Source organism: Macrotis lagotis, chromosome 2 (assembly GCF_037893015.1).
Source record: "Macrotis lagotis isolate mMagLag1 chromosome 2, bilby.v1.9.chrom.fasta, whole genome shotgun sequence".
NCBI classification, from domain to species: Eukaryota; Metazoa; Chordata; class Mammalia; order Peramelemorphia; family Peramelidae; genus Macrotis; species Macrotis lagotis.
The window spans coordinates 164,792,262-164,809,789 of NC_133659.1; the positions used below are offsets into that span (position 1 = coordinate 164,792,262).

General features: G+C 43.7%; 1 protein-coding gene across 4 annotated transcripts; it reads right to left on the minus strand.

Moving 5' to 3' along the window:
• Nucleotides 1–68: 68 nt before the first annotated feature.
• DCST1 (DC-STAMP domain containing 1) lies at nt 69–17,501 on the minus strand. Of its 4 annotated transcripts, none has more exons than XM_074220502.1 (16): nt 17,189–17,501; nt 16,833–16,958; nt 15,914–15,988; nt 14,508–14,636; nt 13,715–13,854; nt 12,474–12,684; nt 12,115–12,258; nt 11,612–11,733; nt 10,672–10,814; nt 6,235–6,334; nt 5,967–6,062; nt 5,608–5,734; nt 5,246–5,362; nt 3,731–3,873; nt 3,388–3,501; nt 69–627 (listed from the first exon to the last, which is right to left on the minus strand). In XM_074220502.1, exons 1-16 carry the CDS (start codon nt 17,256–17,258, stop codon nt 376–378), a joined length of 2,109 nt encoding a protein of 702 aa, XP_074076603.1. In that variant the 5' UTR covers nt 17,259–17,501; the 3' UTR covers nt 69–375. The 4 variants fall into 4 exon arrangements, with proteins under 4 accessions (XP_074076603.1, XP_074076602.1, XP_074076606.1 ...); XM_074220501.1 differs by having other exon boundaries at nt 10,657–10,814; XM_074220505.1 differs by lacking the exon at nt 16,833–16,958 and having other exon boundaries at nt 10,657–10,814.
• Nucleotides 17,502–17,528: the final 27 nt, after the last annotated feature.

Genomic DNA, 17,528 nt, shown 5'->3' on the forward strand with positions numbered 1-17,528 from the left:
AGAACTCAGCCTGGCCCCGTCCCCGGCCCCGCCCCGGCCCCGCCCCCGGGCCCCGTCCCGGGCCCGCGGCTTCCCCGCCAACCCCGCCGCGGGCGAGCCGGGCGGCTGGACCCAGGGTTCCTTCCTGGTCAAACGGGCTCGGGCCACCGCTGCCTCCGCCCAGCCCGGGCGCCCCGATCCCATGTCTCCCGGTGATCCCGCCCGGGTGGGGTTAGCCAGGGTAGCCCCGAGGTGTAGGAGGGCCCGGCCGACCCTCCCTTATTGACCAGACCCGCCTCGCGGGAAGGCAGCTTTACTGAGCAGGGTGGGGGGCGAGGGCAGGGGCAGGGCAGGTGGGCAATGGGGACGCCGCACGGGGGCCGCGGGCCGGGGCCCTCACTCCGCGTAAGTGGCGTCCTCCGAACTGTTGCTGTAAGCCGAGGAGGACAGCTCTTCGCGGGCAGTGCACACCGGGCACTTCCTCCTCATGTCTATCCAGCACGAGGCACAGTACACAGTCCCGCAGCCCGGGCTGGGGCAAACCCAGCACTCGGGCGTCTCGGAGGCCTGGCACACCACACAGCGCCTGCGCAGGAAGTACCGCAGCAAGCGGCAGCGGCGGTGACACAGCTCGACCAGACGGTGGCGCTGTCAAGGAGACAGAGAGAGCGGCGCCTCGAGGCTCTCCTCCGGCGGGCGCTCGGAGGGGAGCGGGCGCCGCCTTGTGGAGTGGCAGATAGAACACGCAGAGCTCTCCCCACCTTTCCCTCATCTGTAAAATGGAGACGGTGACACTTACAATCAGTGTTACTGCTCCATTCCTCACCTCTGACATCTCGTCAGCTGTCAAATTCAACTCCAGCCTCCTCAAATACTTTCTGGATGACCCTGAACAAGTTACCTTACCCCAGTCGGCCTCAGTTTCCTCATCTGTATTATGGGGGTAATAAGAAGCCTCTTACTCAGAGTTGTGCGGATAGCATGGGAGATAAAGGGGGAGGCTAGGTGGCCCAGTGGACAGAGCACCGGCCCTGGAGTCAGGAGTACCCAAGTTCAAATCCAGCCTCAGACACCTAATAATTACCTAGCTGTGTGACCTTAGACAAGCCACTTAACCCCATTTGCCTTGCAAAAAATAAAATAAAAAAAACGGGACATAAAACTCTTCTCTAAATATTGTCAAGTATTGCCTATCCAGTTCACTCCATAGAAACCAGCCAGCTCTTTAATTGCTAAATAGTATGCTGCCTTTCAGCTTACACTTTACCCTGAATTTCCTCATTCAACTGTGAACCCTTTGTGGGTTTTTTTTGGTTGCCTATCTTTGTATGCTCACACCTTAAGCTTGGCACCTGTAGGTGCTTAATTTGGGACACTGTTCTCTCCTGGTTCTCCTCCTGCCTCTCTGACTGTCCCTTCTCAGGTTTCCTAGCTGTGTCACTCTCAGTTAATCACAGCTGTCCTCAAGACCCAGAAGACCACCAGGCCCTTGTGTCGTTTCCCTTTATGTCAGTATTCTCATGAATTCCTAGGGCTTTCAGGTATCACTTTTGCAAATGATTCCTAGGCATTTAGATGGCACAATAGAAAAGAGCACTAGACTTGGAGATCAGGAAGATCTGAGTTCAAAAATCTTCCCCAGACACCTACCAAGCTAGGTAACCCTGGACATGTTACCAAACCTCTTAGCTTCAGTTTCCTCATCTGTAAAATGGAGATAATTAGCAGCACCCACCTCCCAGAATTCTTGTGAGGATTATATGAGATAAAATGTATAGTGCTTCATAACATAAATATATGTATCCACATATTTATATTTTTTCATAGTCCTATATCTATATATTCATATATATTTGTATATTTCATGTCCAGCCATAGCCTCTCTCTGTTCCAGCTCACAACATCAACCCCTTTTTGGACATTTTGAATTGGATGTCCCACAGACTTCTCAATAACTTAACATGCCCCAAACAGATTTCATTATCTTCCTCTCCCCCTATCCCTACTTAGCTGCCAAAATCAATTTCCTAAAATGTAAGTCTGCCCACATCACCACCTCTCTTCTCCCTACTTTTCCAGAAGCTCCCTATGACTTCCAGCATCAGTTATAAAGTTTGGCATACTCCATATTCTGTCTTCAAGTCTTTGAAGTGCCTGTTGTCCATGACTCTCCCATCTTACCTCTATCTCTTAGTTTCTCTGGATTCCTCCAAGACTCAGTTCAAATCTCACCTTCAAGATCTAGTGCCCACCCCCTGAGATTTTATTGTTGTTGGGTCATTTCAGTTGTGTTCAACTTTTCTTGACCCTATTTGGGGTTTTTCTTGGCAAAGATACTGGAGTGTTTTGCCATTTCCTGATCCAGCTCATTTTTACAGATGAGGAGACTGAGGCAGACAATATTAAGTGATTTACCCAGGGTCACACAGCTAGCTAAGTGTCTGAGACTAGATCTGAATTCTTCCTGACTCTGGTCCAGGCACTCTGTGCACTATGGTGCCACCTAGCTTCCTGTGAGATTACCTTCAATCTCCTCTAAATTATGCAGGTTCCTAATTTTCATCTCCATTTTCCACTTTATAATGTGGACTCCTGGGGCAGCTAGGTGGTGCAGTGAATAGAGCACCAGCCCTGGAGTCAGGAGTACCTGAGTTCAAATCCAGCCTCAGACACTTGATAATTACCTAACTGTGTGGCCTTGGCAAGTCACTTAACCCGAATGCCTTGCAAAACAAACAAATTAAAAAAAACCCTTATAATGTGGACTCCTTGAGGTTAGGGACTGTATCTCCAGTCCCTAGCCCAGTACTTAGTAATGACTGAGTTGAATTTAAATGTGACATAATAGTTAATTTTCATATAGAGATTAAATATGGTAAAGAAGCTACCTTATCTTTTTTGATCCTTACAACCACCCTTTGGGGGAGGTGTTGCTACTTTACAGATAAGGAAACTGAGGACTGAGAGGTGAAAATGATTTGTCCAGGGTGATTCAGTTATTATGTCTGAGGATTTGAATTTCTGACTCCAAGACCAGTCCTCTCTGTTTTTTTTTTTTACCAACCTACCTGTATGTTCTATGCCTTGGGACTCCCTCTAAGTCGCAAGCTCCTAGAATAAGGGGTAGTTGGGGTGTGAGAAGGAGGGGGAAAGGGATGGGGATTGCCAGGCTTCTTTTGTTTCTCCTGCCTTCAGTGCTAATGGATGTGGAGAATCAGAAGTCCTGGATTCAAATTTGAGTTCTTATACATGCTTCATTGTATGAATTCAGAAAAAGGACTTCCTCTTTCTGCTCTTGTAAACTGTGACACTAGACTAGGTGATTTCTAAGGCACTCTTGCCGAAGTCCTGAAGATAGGAGTCCAGCCCCACCAGGGAGAAGACAGAATATAAAAGTTCTGAACTCACAGGCTTCCTCTGCCTTTGCGCCCTCTCCATGATGATAGTCCGCCGAAGTTTGGTGAAGATCAGTCTTTTCCTCAGGAGCTCATTGTAGAAAAACAGGACTCGCTTCTTCTCTCTCTATAAGTGGGAGATGAAGGTGCCTTGGATCTCCCCCCACCTCCCAGATTCAGAGAGCCTATATCATCCTAGCCTCTGAACTGGGAGACTGGAGCAGGAAGCACTTCCCACCCTCTTGGGGTCTTCTTGGGGCTAGAGAGAAGTATTTGGAGTCCTCCAAGAAGAGGGATCCCATGATTCTATGACAGGCTAGGGAAGGGAGGGTCTAAGGCTCAGGATCCAAGGTTACCTTGGGGAAGTAGAAGGCCGCAATAACCCTTCGAAGGCGGTAGCTGAAGGCCTGTGTCAGGCAAAGAAACACCAGCAGACTGGCTGGCAAAAAGGCCTTCATATAGTCTTGGGAGTTCATGCCTATTGGCTGGGGCAAGCAGGCTGTGGAAGCAGGATTCCAGGATATCAACGTTCATTTAGAAGAATTTGCCCCTCCAACAACCCTGCAAAAGAATAGCTTGCAGAACAGTATTTATATCCTTTCACAGAGGAATAAGAGAATTGTAGACCTAGACCTGGAAAGAACTCAGAGACTATCTGGTCCAATCTCCTCATTTTTTGGAGGATGAAACTTAGCTTCAGAGATAAGTGACTTTCCCAAGAGCACACAGTATGTAAATGACAGACATAGGATTCCAATGTAGCTTCTGCAGTAGTCTTCCTACTTCACCATACTTTGCAGAGGGACAGGGGGGCCTCGGACCCTTACTTTCCCACCCCTAGTTCCTAGAACTGTTCATTTTGATATCCTATCTATTTTTGCTCTCCTAACTCAGAATACTGAAGGAATTGTCGGAATTGAGTGAACCACATTGACTCCATCTTTGTGACTCAGTTCTGGAGCTAGCTCAGTTCCCTTTCTATTCAATTATGGGTCAAGTCCAGTTTCTGTCTTGTGAGAAAACTTTATTCAATTATGGGAATTGTGAGAAAACTTTTTTGCATTGTTTGAACCTAGCCCGGAATGACTGGGAAGCTGGACCATCTCTATTTATTGCTGAGAGCCTTAGGTAAGGATTTAGGTTATGTTGACCAGAAACTTGATCAGATCCAATCTCCACTCCTTTTCCTTTCCTTCCCACACCCCTACTGGCCCTTTTTCTAAGAGTTTTTAAATTAATTAAAGGGAATGTGAAGACATAGAACACATAGTAATTTGGTAGAAAAGATAGAGTACTGGTCTTGGAGTCAGAAAGACCTGAAATTAAATCCTGCCTCAGACATAATAGCTCAATATCACCCTGGACAGATGAAGAATTTTCTCACAATTATTTTATCTCAAGAGATCCATGTGAATTATCTGAAAAAAATGACTTTGTACTAATTAATTAGTTATTATTCTATATTCCTTTGATTGAATACAGATACTTGGGGGGAATTGGGACACTGTTTTTTCTTATTTTAAGAAATTGCACCTGTTTGCTCCTCCTCTCCCAACTCATGAAGCCCCTAATCTTTTCTTCAGTTAGAAATCAGATTGCCTAATTTTACATCCTGGTTAACTGTTTTCATCTAATTAATTGATCTTACTTGCTTAATCATTTTTAATGCAATAAAATTATGTCTCCCTTTGTATTTGTGGTACATTGCCAAAGCTGAGGAGGCCTGGTCCTAATTTGTCATGTGATTGGTATACATTGATTAATAAATCGATATTCTAGGAAGCAACATTTCCTCAGTTATTTCAGATCTCACCCATCACAATACTCTCCAGCTTGGCTAAGCCTGGCCTGACTCTCCTATACCTACTCACCTATGTTGCTTGACTCTATGAGAAGGTCAGAAGATGTGTTTAGGGCCCCAATCGTCTTTCTTAGGAGTCTGGCCAGCATGGAATCTCCCCCTACCTTCACTTCCAGATGGTGACTGCCTGGTAGTGGGTGAGGGTAAATAGAAGAAAGGATCAGTGTCCGGGAGGGCAAAGCTATCTGTACTGTTGGGAGCTGCGCCTCTTATCACTGGGAGGTGGAAAGGGGTGGGAGTGGGGTGCCTGGAGAAGATTCCTGGCTTTCCTAGGGGTGTGAGCATCTTGGTCAAAAGAGTGAGAATTCAGCAGACAGACAACAGGGCTATCAGGCTAGAGAGTCAAAGAGAGGAGAGGATAAAAGGGCTTACTGCTGAAAGTGTACTGTAGGAAAGAATGCCTTCGGATGGTGTCAAAGATGGTATAGAAGGTCCAGTCCAACCCACACAGAACCAGCAATAGCATCAACACTGGCAATGATCCCAGCAATTCCTGAAACTAAAAGATTAGATGGCTTTGAAGATCATGATGGGGGCTTGTCTCTGAGAGCAACAAGGTTTTACCTTTGGAGACCAGTGGCTGAGAGTCAGAACTTTCTCTTAGCTCTCCCTGTCCCTCTTATACCTTTAAGTAGTTTCAGTGGAGCCTATGGCACCTACTGGCTAAAGACAAGACTCCCTCTCCTATGCCTGGACCTAGAAGTGCCTAGGCCTGTCAGTGCCCTCCTCACCACATTCTTTATCTCAGTTGCCTGGATGATCGGCTTGTAGGGAAAAATGACGGTAGCCTTCTCAACTTTTCGAAGAGGTAGGAGACTCCTTCTGCCCTGTGGGGGAGCAGCCGAAAGAACCGGGGGTAGCTTTAGCCCTCTGAACCCATCCCCACCCACTTGCCCACCTACACAGAAATCATCCTGGAGCACACAGATTTCTGGGGGTTTCTAGGGTCCAGGGTAATGTCCAGACCTGGCAGCTGATTATCAGGAAATGTCTGCTCACCTGCTTCTTCCTTCTATCATCAATCTGGTGGAAGTAGGTACTGATGTAGATGTTGTCAAAACGAATGTCTCTGCAATAGTTGTCCGTGTAGGAGAAGGCCCTGAAGGAAAATAACTCATCTCTTTCCCTGTTTCATTTTCCAAGCTGTTTCCTTGCTTTCTCCAAAGTGAAGCCCTTCTCTTCCTTATCCCCTGTTTTTCTTGTGAGATCTCATTTGTGCTTATTTTTTCAGTAATCTTTTTAGGAAGTCAACTTCCAAAGCTATGTACCTGACCTTTCTTTAGGTCTCCCACTAGCCTTCCTAGCTAAACATTTTAAACATTTTTTAAATATTCTAGCTAAACATTTTCATGGGACCCTCTCACCTGCATCACAAATTCAATGAGAATGAACTCATTTTTGCCCTGGCTTTCTTTTCCATTTCCTGAGTGGTATCACCCAGCTACCCAGCAAAACCGAACATATTCTTTTTTTTTTTTTTTTTTTTTTAGGTTTTTGCAAGGCAAACGGGGTTAAGTGGCTTGCCCAAGGCCACACAGCTAGGTAATTATTGAGTATCTGAGACTGGATTTGAACCCAGGTACTCCTGACTCCAGGGCCGGTGCTTTATCTACTACGCCACCTAGCTGCCCCTGAACATATTCTTTCAGGGGAAAAGATAGAGATTCAATGAAATAGGGGACTTTCAAATTTTCCTGATGAAATGACCAGAGCTAAACAGAAAATTTGATCTTCAAATAGAAGACTGAAGGGAAACATAAAACGGTTAAGTGGGAAGGCAAATCATAAGGGACTTAATGATGTTTAAATGCTTATAATTCTGCATGAGAAGATAATATTGATAACTCATATGAACTTTCTCATTTATTAGGGAAATTAGAAGGAGAATATGTAGGTGAGAATTGAATTTGAAGGGATAAGATATTAAAAAGATGGAGTTGATGGTTGAGAGAGGGACATCCTGGGAGAAAGAGAAAGGGGGAAGTAGAATGGATTAAATATAACCTCACAGAAAAGAGGAAAGAAAAAATTTTTGCCATGGAATGGAAGAGGGGGAAGGTGAGGATGAGTGGGTGAATCTCACTCTCATTGGAATTGATCCAGAAAGGGAATAACATGTATACACTCAATTGGGCATAGAAATTTAACTTACCTGAGAGGAAAGTAGATGAGGAAAGGGATGGGAGAAAGGGAGGAAGTAGGTGGTAGAAGGGAGGGAAGATTGTGGAAGGGGGTAGTCAGGTGTAAAACACTTTTGAGGAAAGAATGGGTGAAAGGAGAGAGAGAATAGAATAAATGGGGGTGAGGGGAATAGGATGGAGGGAAATAGCAATAGCAAATAGAAACAAGGTTCTCTGACAAAGACTTCATTTCTCGAACTGAAAGAACTGAGTCAAAGTTATAAAAAATAAGTGCCATTCCTCAATTGATAAATGATCAAATGAAGATATCAGTGCTATCTTTTAAAATCATCTTTTGGGTTTTTCTTTTCTTTTTAAAAATTATTTGCCCAGCTACATGCAAAAACTATTTAAATCATTAAAAAAAAATGTCCTGACTCACTATTGACAGGAAAAATATGGGTTGGAACACTACCTTATACCTAATGGATTTGGCTAATAGAACAGAAAGAGAAAATGACAAATACTGATTGGTATCACTATTCTCCTCCGTTACCCAGACTAGAATACTTGAGCTCAACTCTAACGTTTTTTCCTTCATCCTTGAAACCAAACTGACAAATCATGTAGTCTTGTCATATCTTCCTTGGAAACATCTTTTGGAATTCTAGGAAACTTGGAAAGATTTGTATGAACTGATCAAGTAGAACCAGGAGAGCAATTTACACAATAACTAAATGAAATAATAATGAACATTAAAAATTTTTGATCAATGCAGTGACCAATCATGACTTCAGAAGACTCTTAGTGATTTATGGGTTTGGAATGAGGTATACTTGACTGTATTTTGAAGGTAAAGGAAGGGTTCTATTGGGAGTGAATTGGGGAGATATCATGCTATTTTTGGATAAGGACATATATAAGGAACATGCAATGATGAAGATGATATTTAGTCTTCATTCTTGTTTTTTTGTTTGTTTGTTTTTTAGTTTTTGCAAGGCAATGGGGTTAAGTGGCTTGCCCAAGGCCACACAGCTAGGTAATTATTAAGTGTCTGAGGCCGGATTTGAACTCAGGTACTCCTGACAACAAGGCCAGTGCTCTATCTACTGCGCCACCTAGCCACCCTTAGTCTTCATTCTTGAAGAAGACTATAACATTAGGGAGGTGATGCCAAGACAAGCATATGGATTGGATTTGAGTGAGGGGTCACCAGCCTCACTTTCTCCTCTGGAACCATCTGGGTCTAGAGGCCAGATATGAATCAGGATGATTGGAGATGACATTGTAAGTGAGGTTGTCAGGGTTAAGTGACTTGGCCACGGTCACACTGTCACACATCAATTGTCTTATGTCAAATTTGAACTCCTGTTCTCCTGACTCTAAAGGCCAGTGCTTATTCATTATGCCACCTAGCTGCCCTATATAAAAAAGTAATAGCAATATAACATTTTCTTTTTACAAAAGAAATATCTCTTAGATCCATTCCTTCCTTACCCCTTTTATTGCTGCCACTGCAGTTCAAGGTCTCTTCATCTCAAGCTTGCTTGCATTTTATAACTGGTCTCCCTAATTTCCATCCTTCCCCACTCGAATCCATCCTATATGCTGCACCATATACTTCTTTCAAAATTCTCCAAAACCTGTTCCCATCTTGCATGTCCTCTATACATTTTTTTTTATGCAAGGTAATGGGGGGTGGTGGTTAAGTGACTTGCCCAAGGTCATGTAGCTAGGGAATTATTGTCTAAGGCCATATTTGAACTCAGGTCCTCCTGACTCCAGGGCTAGTGTTCTATCCATTGCGCCACCTAGCGGCCCCTCATATACATTTCAAATACATTTCCTTCTCTGAATTTGCTCATGCTGCAATACCTTCCCTTTCCTCTTGGTTCAGTCAAAGCCCATTCAACTTTCAAGGCCCACTATGTCCAAGAAGTCTTTCCTGACTCATCTACTTTGCAACAGTTAAAAGTCAGTTTTTACATTGGTTTTCTGATTGTTTCTTGAATATGTGTCTAGTCTACCGAACTATGCACTAGTTCCTTGAGAACAGAACCTCTATATCCTCACTTACTTGTGACACAGTCAGCATTCTCTAAAGACTTGTTAATTGATTGAGAAAAGGGGCTATTGGAGGGGGAATACTCTCCATTCTCTGGAGCCAGCAGATGGAGTTAGGTAGAGGCTCTAGAGGCCTGAGGAGGACAATATCCTGAGGAGAGTATTGGAAGGAAAATCAAACTTTAAGTGATTAAGGGCAGAGAGGCCTGTTGAGACACTTGGCTGTCAAGGTAAAGGAGTCATTCCAGTGGTTCAGGAGCTAACCTTAAGAACCACCTTTCTCTTCCAAACAATCCCCTCAATACATAAGGGTGGAGGCTAGTGTCCAAAACAGTAGAGTCCAAGGTTAGAAATTCCAAAGGTCTTTGGAGTGAAAGAAAGAAGTGAGGTGGGTGAAGGGAGAGGCCCAAAGCAAACTCCCAGGAACCAGATTGTCTCCAGGTGGGTGTGGTGCCTTGGTAAGGTGGACTTTGGCACAAATGGACAGAAAATTGCTGACCAATCATTATTCAGGAGGAAATGAAAATAGGTTTTGGATATTACAGATGATATAGAAATCAAGGTAAAGAAGATTCCCAGGATTATTTTTTCAAGTTAATGGAAAAGTGGCCAACATCCAAAATAAGAAATAGAGGTGGCTTTAGATGCAGTCAATTAGAGGCAGTTTGCCATAGAAAGAAAAGCATTGAACTTAACAATCACAAGACCAGAGTTTGAGTTTTGGCCTTTTACTAAAATAGATTTATGATCTTGGACAAGTCACTTAGCCTTTATAGGCCTACAATAAAATGAGGAGATTGGTCATTAGAAGATTTCAATCTCCCCTTGAGTTCTAAAGATTAATGATTATATGATTCTATGAGCACCGGACTAGAATTCAGAAGATCTGAATTCTTCTTTCCTGTTCTGTCACTCAGGAACTCTGTGACCTATAATGAATCATGGATTTCCTTCTTTGGTCCATTAATTTCTCATGTGTAAAATGAGGGAAAGATTGAATGATCCCTAAGTTCTCTCCCATGGTTCTGTGACTCCCTGGGGGTGGGGTGGGGGTGATGGAGGTCACCAAGACTGTCCATTCAGCTTCATGCTTGTCCACTTCCCTCTTTTCCCTCCCTGGCCCTCCTGCCTCCTTGAAGTTCCTGAGGTCCCAGGACTGCCCCTCTGAGAGTGAAGACTGTGCACAGGTAAGAAGTTATGGGGGGAGGTCACAATATATATATGAAGAATGTCTCACGCCTGGAAAACCAACAAGAATGTGAAGGAAAACAGCATCCGAAGCAATCCCAAGGCTTCTTCCAACTTGGCCATGTGATAGTCAACATAATCCTTCACTTCTTCCCTCAGCTGGGCCTTGCTTATATTGATGCCCAGCAAGGCTGATTGCTTCTCTTTCTAAGAGATGATGAGGGATCCAAAGAGAATTGCAAGAGAAAGTTAAACATCTCCAGTTTGAGATAGTCTCTGTTCCCTCAATGCATTTTGGATGCTATTCCTTGAGCCAGCTAGGTCTGATCTGAGCCTAGCAATGGGTCTGGACTCAGGTCTGAGGTTGAAAACACTTGCTAGTTGTGTTATCCATGGCAAGTCACCAAATGTCTCTTTTTTCATCTGTAAAATGAGGTAATAATAGCACTTACATCCCAGGGTTCTTGGGAAGATTAAATGAGATATTTATAATATGCTTTGCAAACCTTAAAGCAATATATAAATATTTTTTGTCATTGTTCAGTCATTCTAATCATGTCCCAGCGTTCATGGAGTTTTCTTGACAAAGATATTAGAGTAGTTTGCCTTTTTCTTCTCCACCTTATTTTACAGATGAGGAAACTGAAGTAAACAAGGTAAAGTGATTCTCTCAGGATCACATAACTAGAAAGTGTCTAAGGACAGATTTGAACTCAGGAAGATGATTTTTCCTGACTCTAGGCCCCAAGTGCCCTGTCTGATGCACCATCTAGCTACCCCCTATATGTATATATATATATATGTACAGATATACTATATATATATATATATATGTAAAGGCTAATTATTGTTATTATTATTCCTATTCTTGTCTTATGTCTAACTGTCCACATGTTTCATTCCCAAATATGGGTCACATCACCCACCCTACCCCTCTTCCTCTTCCTCCTTTACCCCTCACATCCATCACCCAGGCTAATCTTTTTTTATTCTTTAACAATCACCTTGATATTTATCTGGGCAGAGAACTCCCCTCCCAGTCCTTGCATTGACTGGTTGAGAGAATCATAGGTCTGGCCAAAGTTGCCTTCCACAGGGATTCGATTTCGGCACCAGGGTTCCATTACTGATGAGGAGAGGAGAAATGCATAAGAGATCTAAGTCAGAGGGGTTACTTTTTTCCTCTGGGGCACTGCTATTGAATATTTCCTTGCCAGAACCCCCTATTTTCTGGCCCCCCCAGTTCCCTTTGCAGAGTTCAGACAGGAATAAGAATGACCAGTTGGTGAGGATTATGTAACTGGCATTCCTGCTTTAGGTTAGGAGATTGAAGCAGAGAACATCTGAGGTCCCTTCCTGCTTCCCTTTTCACCTTCAGCCTCAAACACCCTAGTCCCATATACACATATAATTCCAGGGGTCACTCAAGTCTATTACTGGTTCCACTTATGTTGATCCCATGTCTGTTTGTTCCTCCCACTTTGAACCAGCCATCCCATGTCCTAACCCCTAGTGATGCTGCACAAGAACTTGAATGTCATCGGGAGGCAGAGAAGGTGGCTAAAGAGTGGGACTTTGATGGCTTGCATGCATCGGGTGTGCTTATGATCGAACCACCAATGGCAGCTTTGAACAGCTTCATTCACGATAACTGGAGAGAAGGATGGAAAGGGGTGAAGAAGATGATCAGAGTCTCTAGCACAAACCCCTCACTATGTGGACATGTTCCTTTCTCCCTCAATCTTAAAGCTTCCCCCAGGAAGGACTGAAAATCCCAAACCCTCAGGTACCACCCAAGTCTCCAAAGGCCCTCTATCTCTCTCCACGTGCTCTTTAAGATAGTACAAGAGGTCCTACACCACTCACAGCGGCACCGAAGCTTGGTCTTGACTTCATAGAGCTGCTGAGTAGAGAAGGGCTTTACTCCTTTAAGTCCCATTCGAATCTCGGGGCCCTCGTCTTTTAATTCTCCAATTGTTCCTAGGTCATAGCCATCACTACTTTTTATTTGGGCATCCAGTTCTTTAAAGGAGTTTGAGATATTTTCAGTATCAACTTTCAGCTCTTCTTTTTTTCTCTGGGGGTAAGGGAAATGGTGGTAAGGCCAGAGGAAAGGAATCCTCAGAGTTTTAATCTCCCCACCCCTGCTTCCCTTGACCCAAAACATTCCCTTCTCTCCTAACCCCTATATAAAGAACCTTCATCTCTCCCCCCAAGGGGTTTTGGATCATGGCTTAGCTACCAGTCCCTCTAGTAGTCAACCTTCTCTCAGTTCCTAAGTACTTAGTCCCTCTCCTGACTCTGGGCCTCCCCATTTTAGGTCTGAAGCTCCCTTAGAGTTCCAGTCCCAAGTTCCAGTATTGGGATTCCATCATTCCTTTCCACTAGTTCCACCATCTTTTTCTGTCTCTTAGTCTCCAAATGCAGAACTCCTAGTTCTCCTGACCCTTCCTACCTCCTTAGAGTTTATTAGCCTCTCTATTTCTCAACATTCAATTAGGTCAACTCAGCAAGCCTTTATATATTGAGGACCTACTTTATGCCATTTCCAGTGCCAGGTGTTTGGTTACCTTCAAGAAGATTATTTCCTTATATCCTTTCTATGCTATCCCCCAAATCCTTCCAACTCTGAGATCCCTCCATCTCTAAAGTCCTAATTTCCTATTTCCTCAGGTTTCCTAATTCCCAGGAATCTTTGTTATTGTTGAGTTATTTTCAGTCACATTTGACTCTTCTTGCCCCTATATTTTCTTTGGCAGAGATAGTGGAGTTATTTGTCAACTCCTTCTCCAGCTCATTTTACAGATGAAGTAACTGAGGCAAACAGGGTTAAATGACTTAAATCACTTAAAGTCCAGGGACACAAAGCTAGTGTCTGGAAGCTATAAATGAATTCAGGTGTTTCTGATTTCAGACTACCCATTGAGCCTACTTGATGCCCAACTCTATAAGTCTTCAATTTCTTAGCTCCCCCTTAAATTCACTGGATTCCCCCATTTTATAACTATAACCCCTCAGGTCTATAAATGTCCTATCTCCCAAGCCCCCTAATCCTTTTATATCCCACCCTTCCCCCACCCCCAACTCTGTCCCTATGGATTTCTGACCAGAAGGTCCCTGAATACAGTCCGAAGAGGAGATGTGGAAACTCGCCAGGCCATTCGAGTATGGTTGATCTGCAGTTCCACCATACAGCCCAGAGATAGCACCACTTCATTCAAGTTGTGCCGCAGATTGGCCACAGGCCCTGAAAGGGGAAAGAGGCCAAGGGAAAGAGACTAGAATTCTTCCTACTTCAGGTAGCTAAGACCTTGACCTTCATGTCTCCCTTAGCATCCTGGGACACTTCACCCTGGGATACAATGTTTTGTGTTTCTTCAAATCCTGCCAGATGTGGGACCCTGGGCAAGTCACTTATTGCTCTCATTTTGCTCACTTGTAAAATGAGGGTTTTGGCTTTGAAGAACTGTAAGATGTGTTGCAGACCTAATATTTAAAATCCTATGATTTTATATCTTCATCACACTCCTGGGGTGGGGGGTACAGAGGAGAGAGCCCAAGACTTGAAACCTGGACGTTCAAATTCTGCCCCAGGAACATTCTAACTGATTCATCTTGGACAAGTCACTGACCTCTGTTTGTCTCAATTTTTTCATCTATATAATGGGGATAATAACAGCACCCACCAATCAACTGCTGTGAGGATAAAATGAGATGATAATAATTTTAAAGTTCATTGCAACCTTTATTTTTATTTTATTTTTTCTTTGTAAACTTTAGAAAGATAAATGTATGTTAGCTCTGATTATTAACTATCATTCCATCTTTCTTGGTAGTTCCTCCCAGTGACTGCCCACTACTTGACAGAACATCCCATCCCAATGCCTCTCAGGCACTCACCCTCGTAGATGGCAATCAGTACATAGCCAAGCATCAGCAGTCTTCCCTCTTTGCCCAGTATTTTGGGGATCAACAGAAGGCTGGCACAGCGAATATAGGGTGAAGTGCCCCAGCCCAGGGCCCCCAGGCCTATCCAGAGAGTAAACAAGAGAGTGGGGTGGAAAAGGGTGAGACATGTCTATTGTACCAGACAGGATCTGTCCTACCCACCACGTTGCCTCCTGGGCTTTGTCAATCTGTACCTGGCCTCATCAGTAAGACTTCCTCAGCTCCTTCAGCTCATTAAAAACTCTCCCTTATCTGACTTACCACCCAAGTCCCTCTCGTTCCCCTGGGGAACATTGACTAGTCCTTGAAGATAGAGGGGTATTTTCTATACCTTCTATAATGAGGAGCACAGTTCTCCACACAAAACAGTTGTTCAGTGACTACTCAATGGACCACTAATTCAAGGATGTGGATATTCCCTCTGACAGTGCATCTCATGCAAGCCTCTTGTTTATAAATTCTGTTAATTCTTCTATGTGAATCTACCCTAAATGCTGGGAGACTTCTTCCCCTTCCTTCTCTAGTCACACACTTACCTGATCCATGAGCTTCTACTCAGGAGCTTCAATTTAAATTTTCTTTTCCAGGTAGGGCAATCTAGACCTCATCCACTCATTTCTACAATCTGCTTTCCTCAGGGTATACTTACTCCTCTTCTCTTCTCTGCCCAGTCCCTTATTCCCAGATCTGCTCTACTTTCCCATTCCCTAAGAACTTTCCCTCAGCATTGCTTCCTCCTGCCCCTACCTTCATCCTAGAGGTTGGATTTCAGACAGGAACATCAAAGTTCAAATCCTGTCTCAGAAATTTATCAGGTATGTGACCCTGGGTTTCAGTCACTTAACTCTGACTTCATTTCCTCATCTGTCAAATGAGTTAGAGATAGAAATGGCAAACTACTCTAGTATCTTTGCCAAGAAAGCCCCAATTGGCATCATGAAAGAGTCACATTCAACTGAGAATGACTGAACAATAATAATCTAGAAATATTGTTCTGATCAAATAAAATAATATATGTAAAATGTTTTGCAAACCTTAAATGTTACTGTTACTATCACTACCACTACCACTATTATTATTATTATTATTATTGACTATCCAGCTCAATCACCTACCCTCCCTTGAATCTACCCTTCTCATAGTGTCTCACTGTGTTCTTTGGGAAGGGGTGTTCTTTCACTCCTATGAGACTCCGATTCCCCTAAGGCATTTGGCCTCTGGACCTCTGGATCTCCGCTCTACACACTAGCCAGGGCTTTGACTCAGGAAAGATACTCATGATTTAAGTATGGATTTACTGCCTTGGACACTGCTGTCATAACATGGGGCCTCCCAGATCCTACTTTTTTTGCACTCACCCACCATGCTGTACATCAACATTATCTTCTCTTCTTCATATAGATTTATGGGGGTCAGCAAAGTATGGGCGAGACCTGGGGACCAAAGGGTCAAAATTAAAGGAAAAAAGTCTTCCTCTGCTGTTTGCTTAGTCCCCACTCCTCTGCTTATAAATAATTACCCCTACTGGGATGAGGTGGGACTCCAGGAATGTTTTAAGAAGGAAATTGAGAAACTGGAGAATGTCTAAAGGACAGCCAAGATGAAAGAATAAGGAACTTTAGTTCATGACATAAGAGGATGAACTGAAGCAACTGAGGTATTTCATCTGCAGAAGAGAAGGTATATAATAGTAAGAAGGCATTTTGTGTTGTCCTGTACTAAAGAAAAATTTATGTTACTTCTAGGTCCCGTATACTTGGATTCTGTGGTTTTGTCAGCTACTCACCCACTTCCAAGAATCCTCCAATGCCAGATCCAGAGAGAGAGAGAGACAGACAGACAGACAGACAGACAGAGACAGACAGGGACAGAGACAGACAGAGGCAGACAGAGAGAGAGAGGAGAGAGACAAAGACAGAGACAGAGAGGGAAAAGAGAGAGAGGAGAGACAGAGAGATGGAACTGCTATCTCCAACTATTTGAAGGGCTATTATGTGAAGGGCAGAGGGCAGAAATGGGAATAAAGAATAGTGAATAGTAGTTGCAAAGTGATCATTTTAAACTTGACATCAGGAAGGAATTACCTGATAATTGGAGGGAAAAGTAGAATCAATTGAGATGGTAAATGCTCCCTCATTTGAGACCCCAAGGTGGATGACCTCTAATCAGGTATGTGATAGTAAGAAGGCATTTTGTGTTATGTCTTGGGCTAAAGGAAAACTTAGGTTATTTCCAGTTCCCAAATGCTTGGATTCTGTGGTTCTGTCAGCTACTCACCCACTGTTAGGAATCCTCCAATGCCAGCTCCAAGTAGGAACGAAGTGACAGGAAATTCTCCTGGCTTTCGCCACACAAACCGGGCACAGGGAGTAGGCAGAAGCCAGTTCAGAAACCAATTCACAGCTGGGAAGGAAGGTGTTGCCTAAACATCACCCCATTTTTCTCAAGGGACTGTCAGCTTAGTGCCCAACCAGTGACTTTTCTTTGGTTGGGTTTGTCCACTTGGGCATAGAACAGCTAGAGATGTTGCAGGGAAAAGTGTAAACACCCCAGAGAGAGGGGTTGAGAGAATATTAAGGGAAGAGGGGTAGAGACTGAGGTTGGAGGAGGGAGTTACTGAAAAAGTGACTTACTGGTATTAGGTGGTTTCTTCCTCTGTCCTTCCAGGTCAGCTTCCTTGGCTTGACTCAATTTACTTCCCATGATGATGCTTATACTAGAAGTTTTGATAAGCCTTTCTCATCCCCAACTGCCTCTTCTGTGACCTCATTTTGAGTTATGTTGGGGAAAGGGAAGATCATTCCACCTTTTTTGACCTCCCCCTCCTTTTATAGTAGGGATATGTGACCCTTTTTTTCTTCTTGAATCCCACTTGGGCCCAGGAAATATTTCAGTGATAAGAAATATGTAGAAAATCAGATTCTCCCTCCCTAGTCACTTGGAAACTAAGTGAAGTGGGAAAAGGAATTCTTC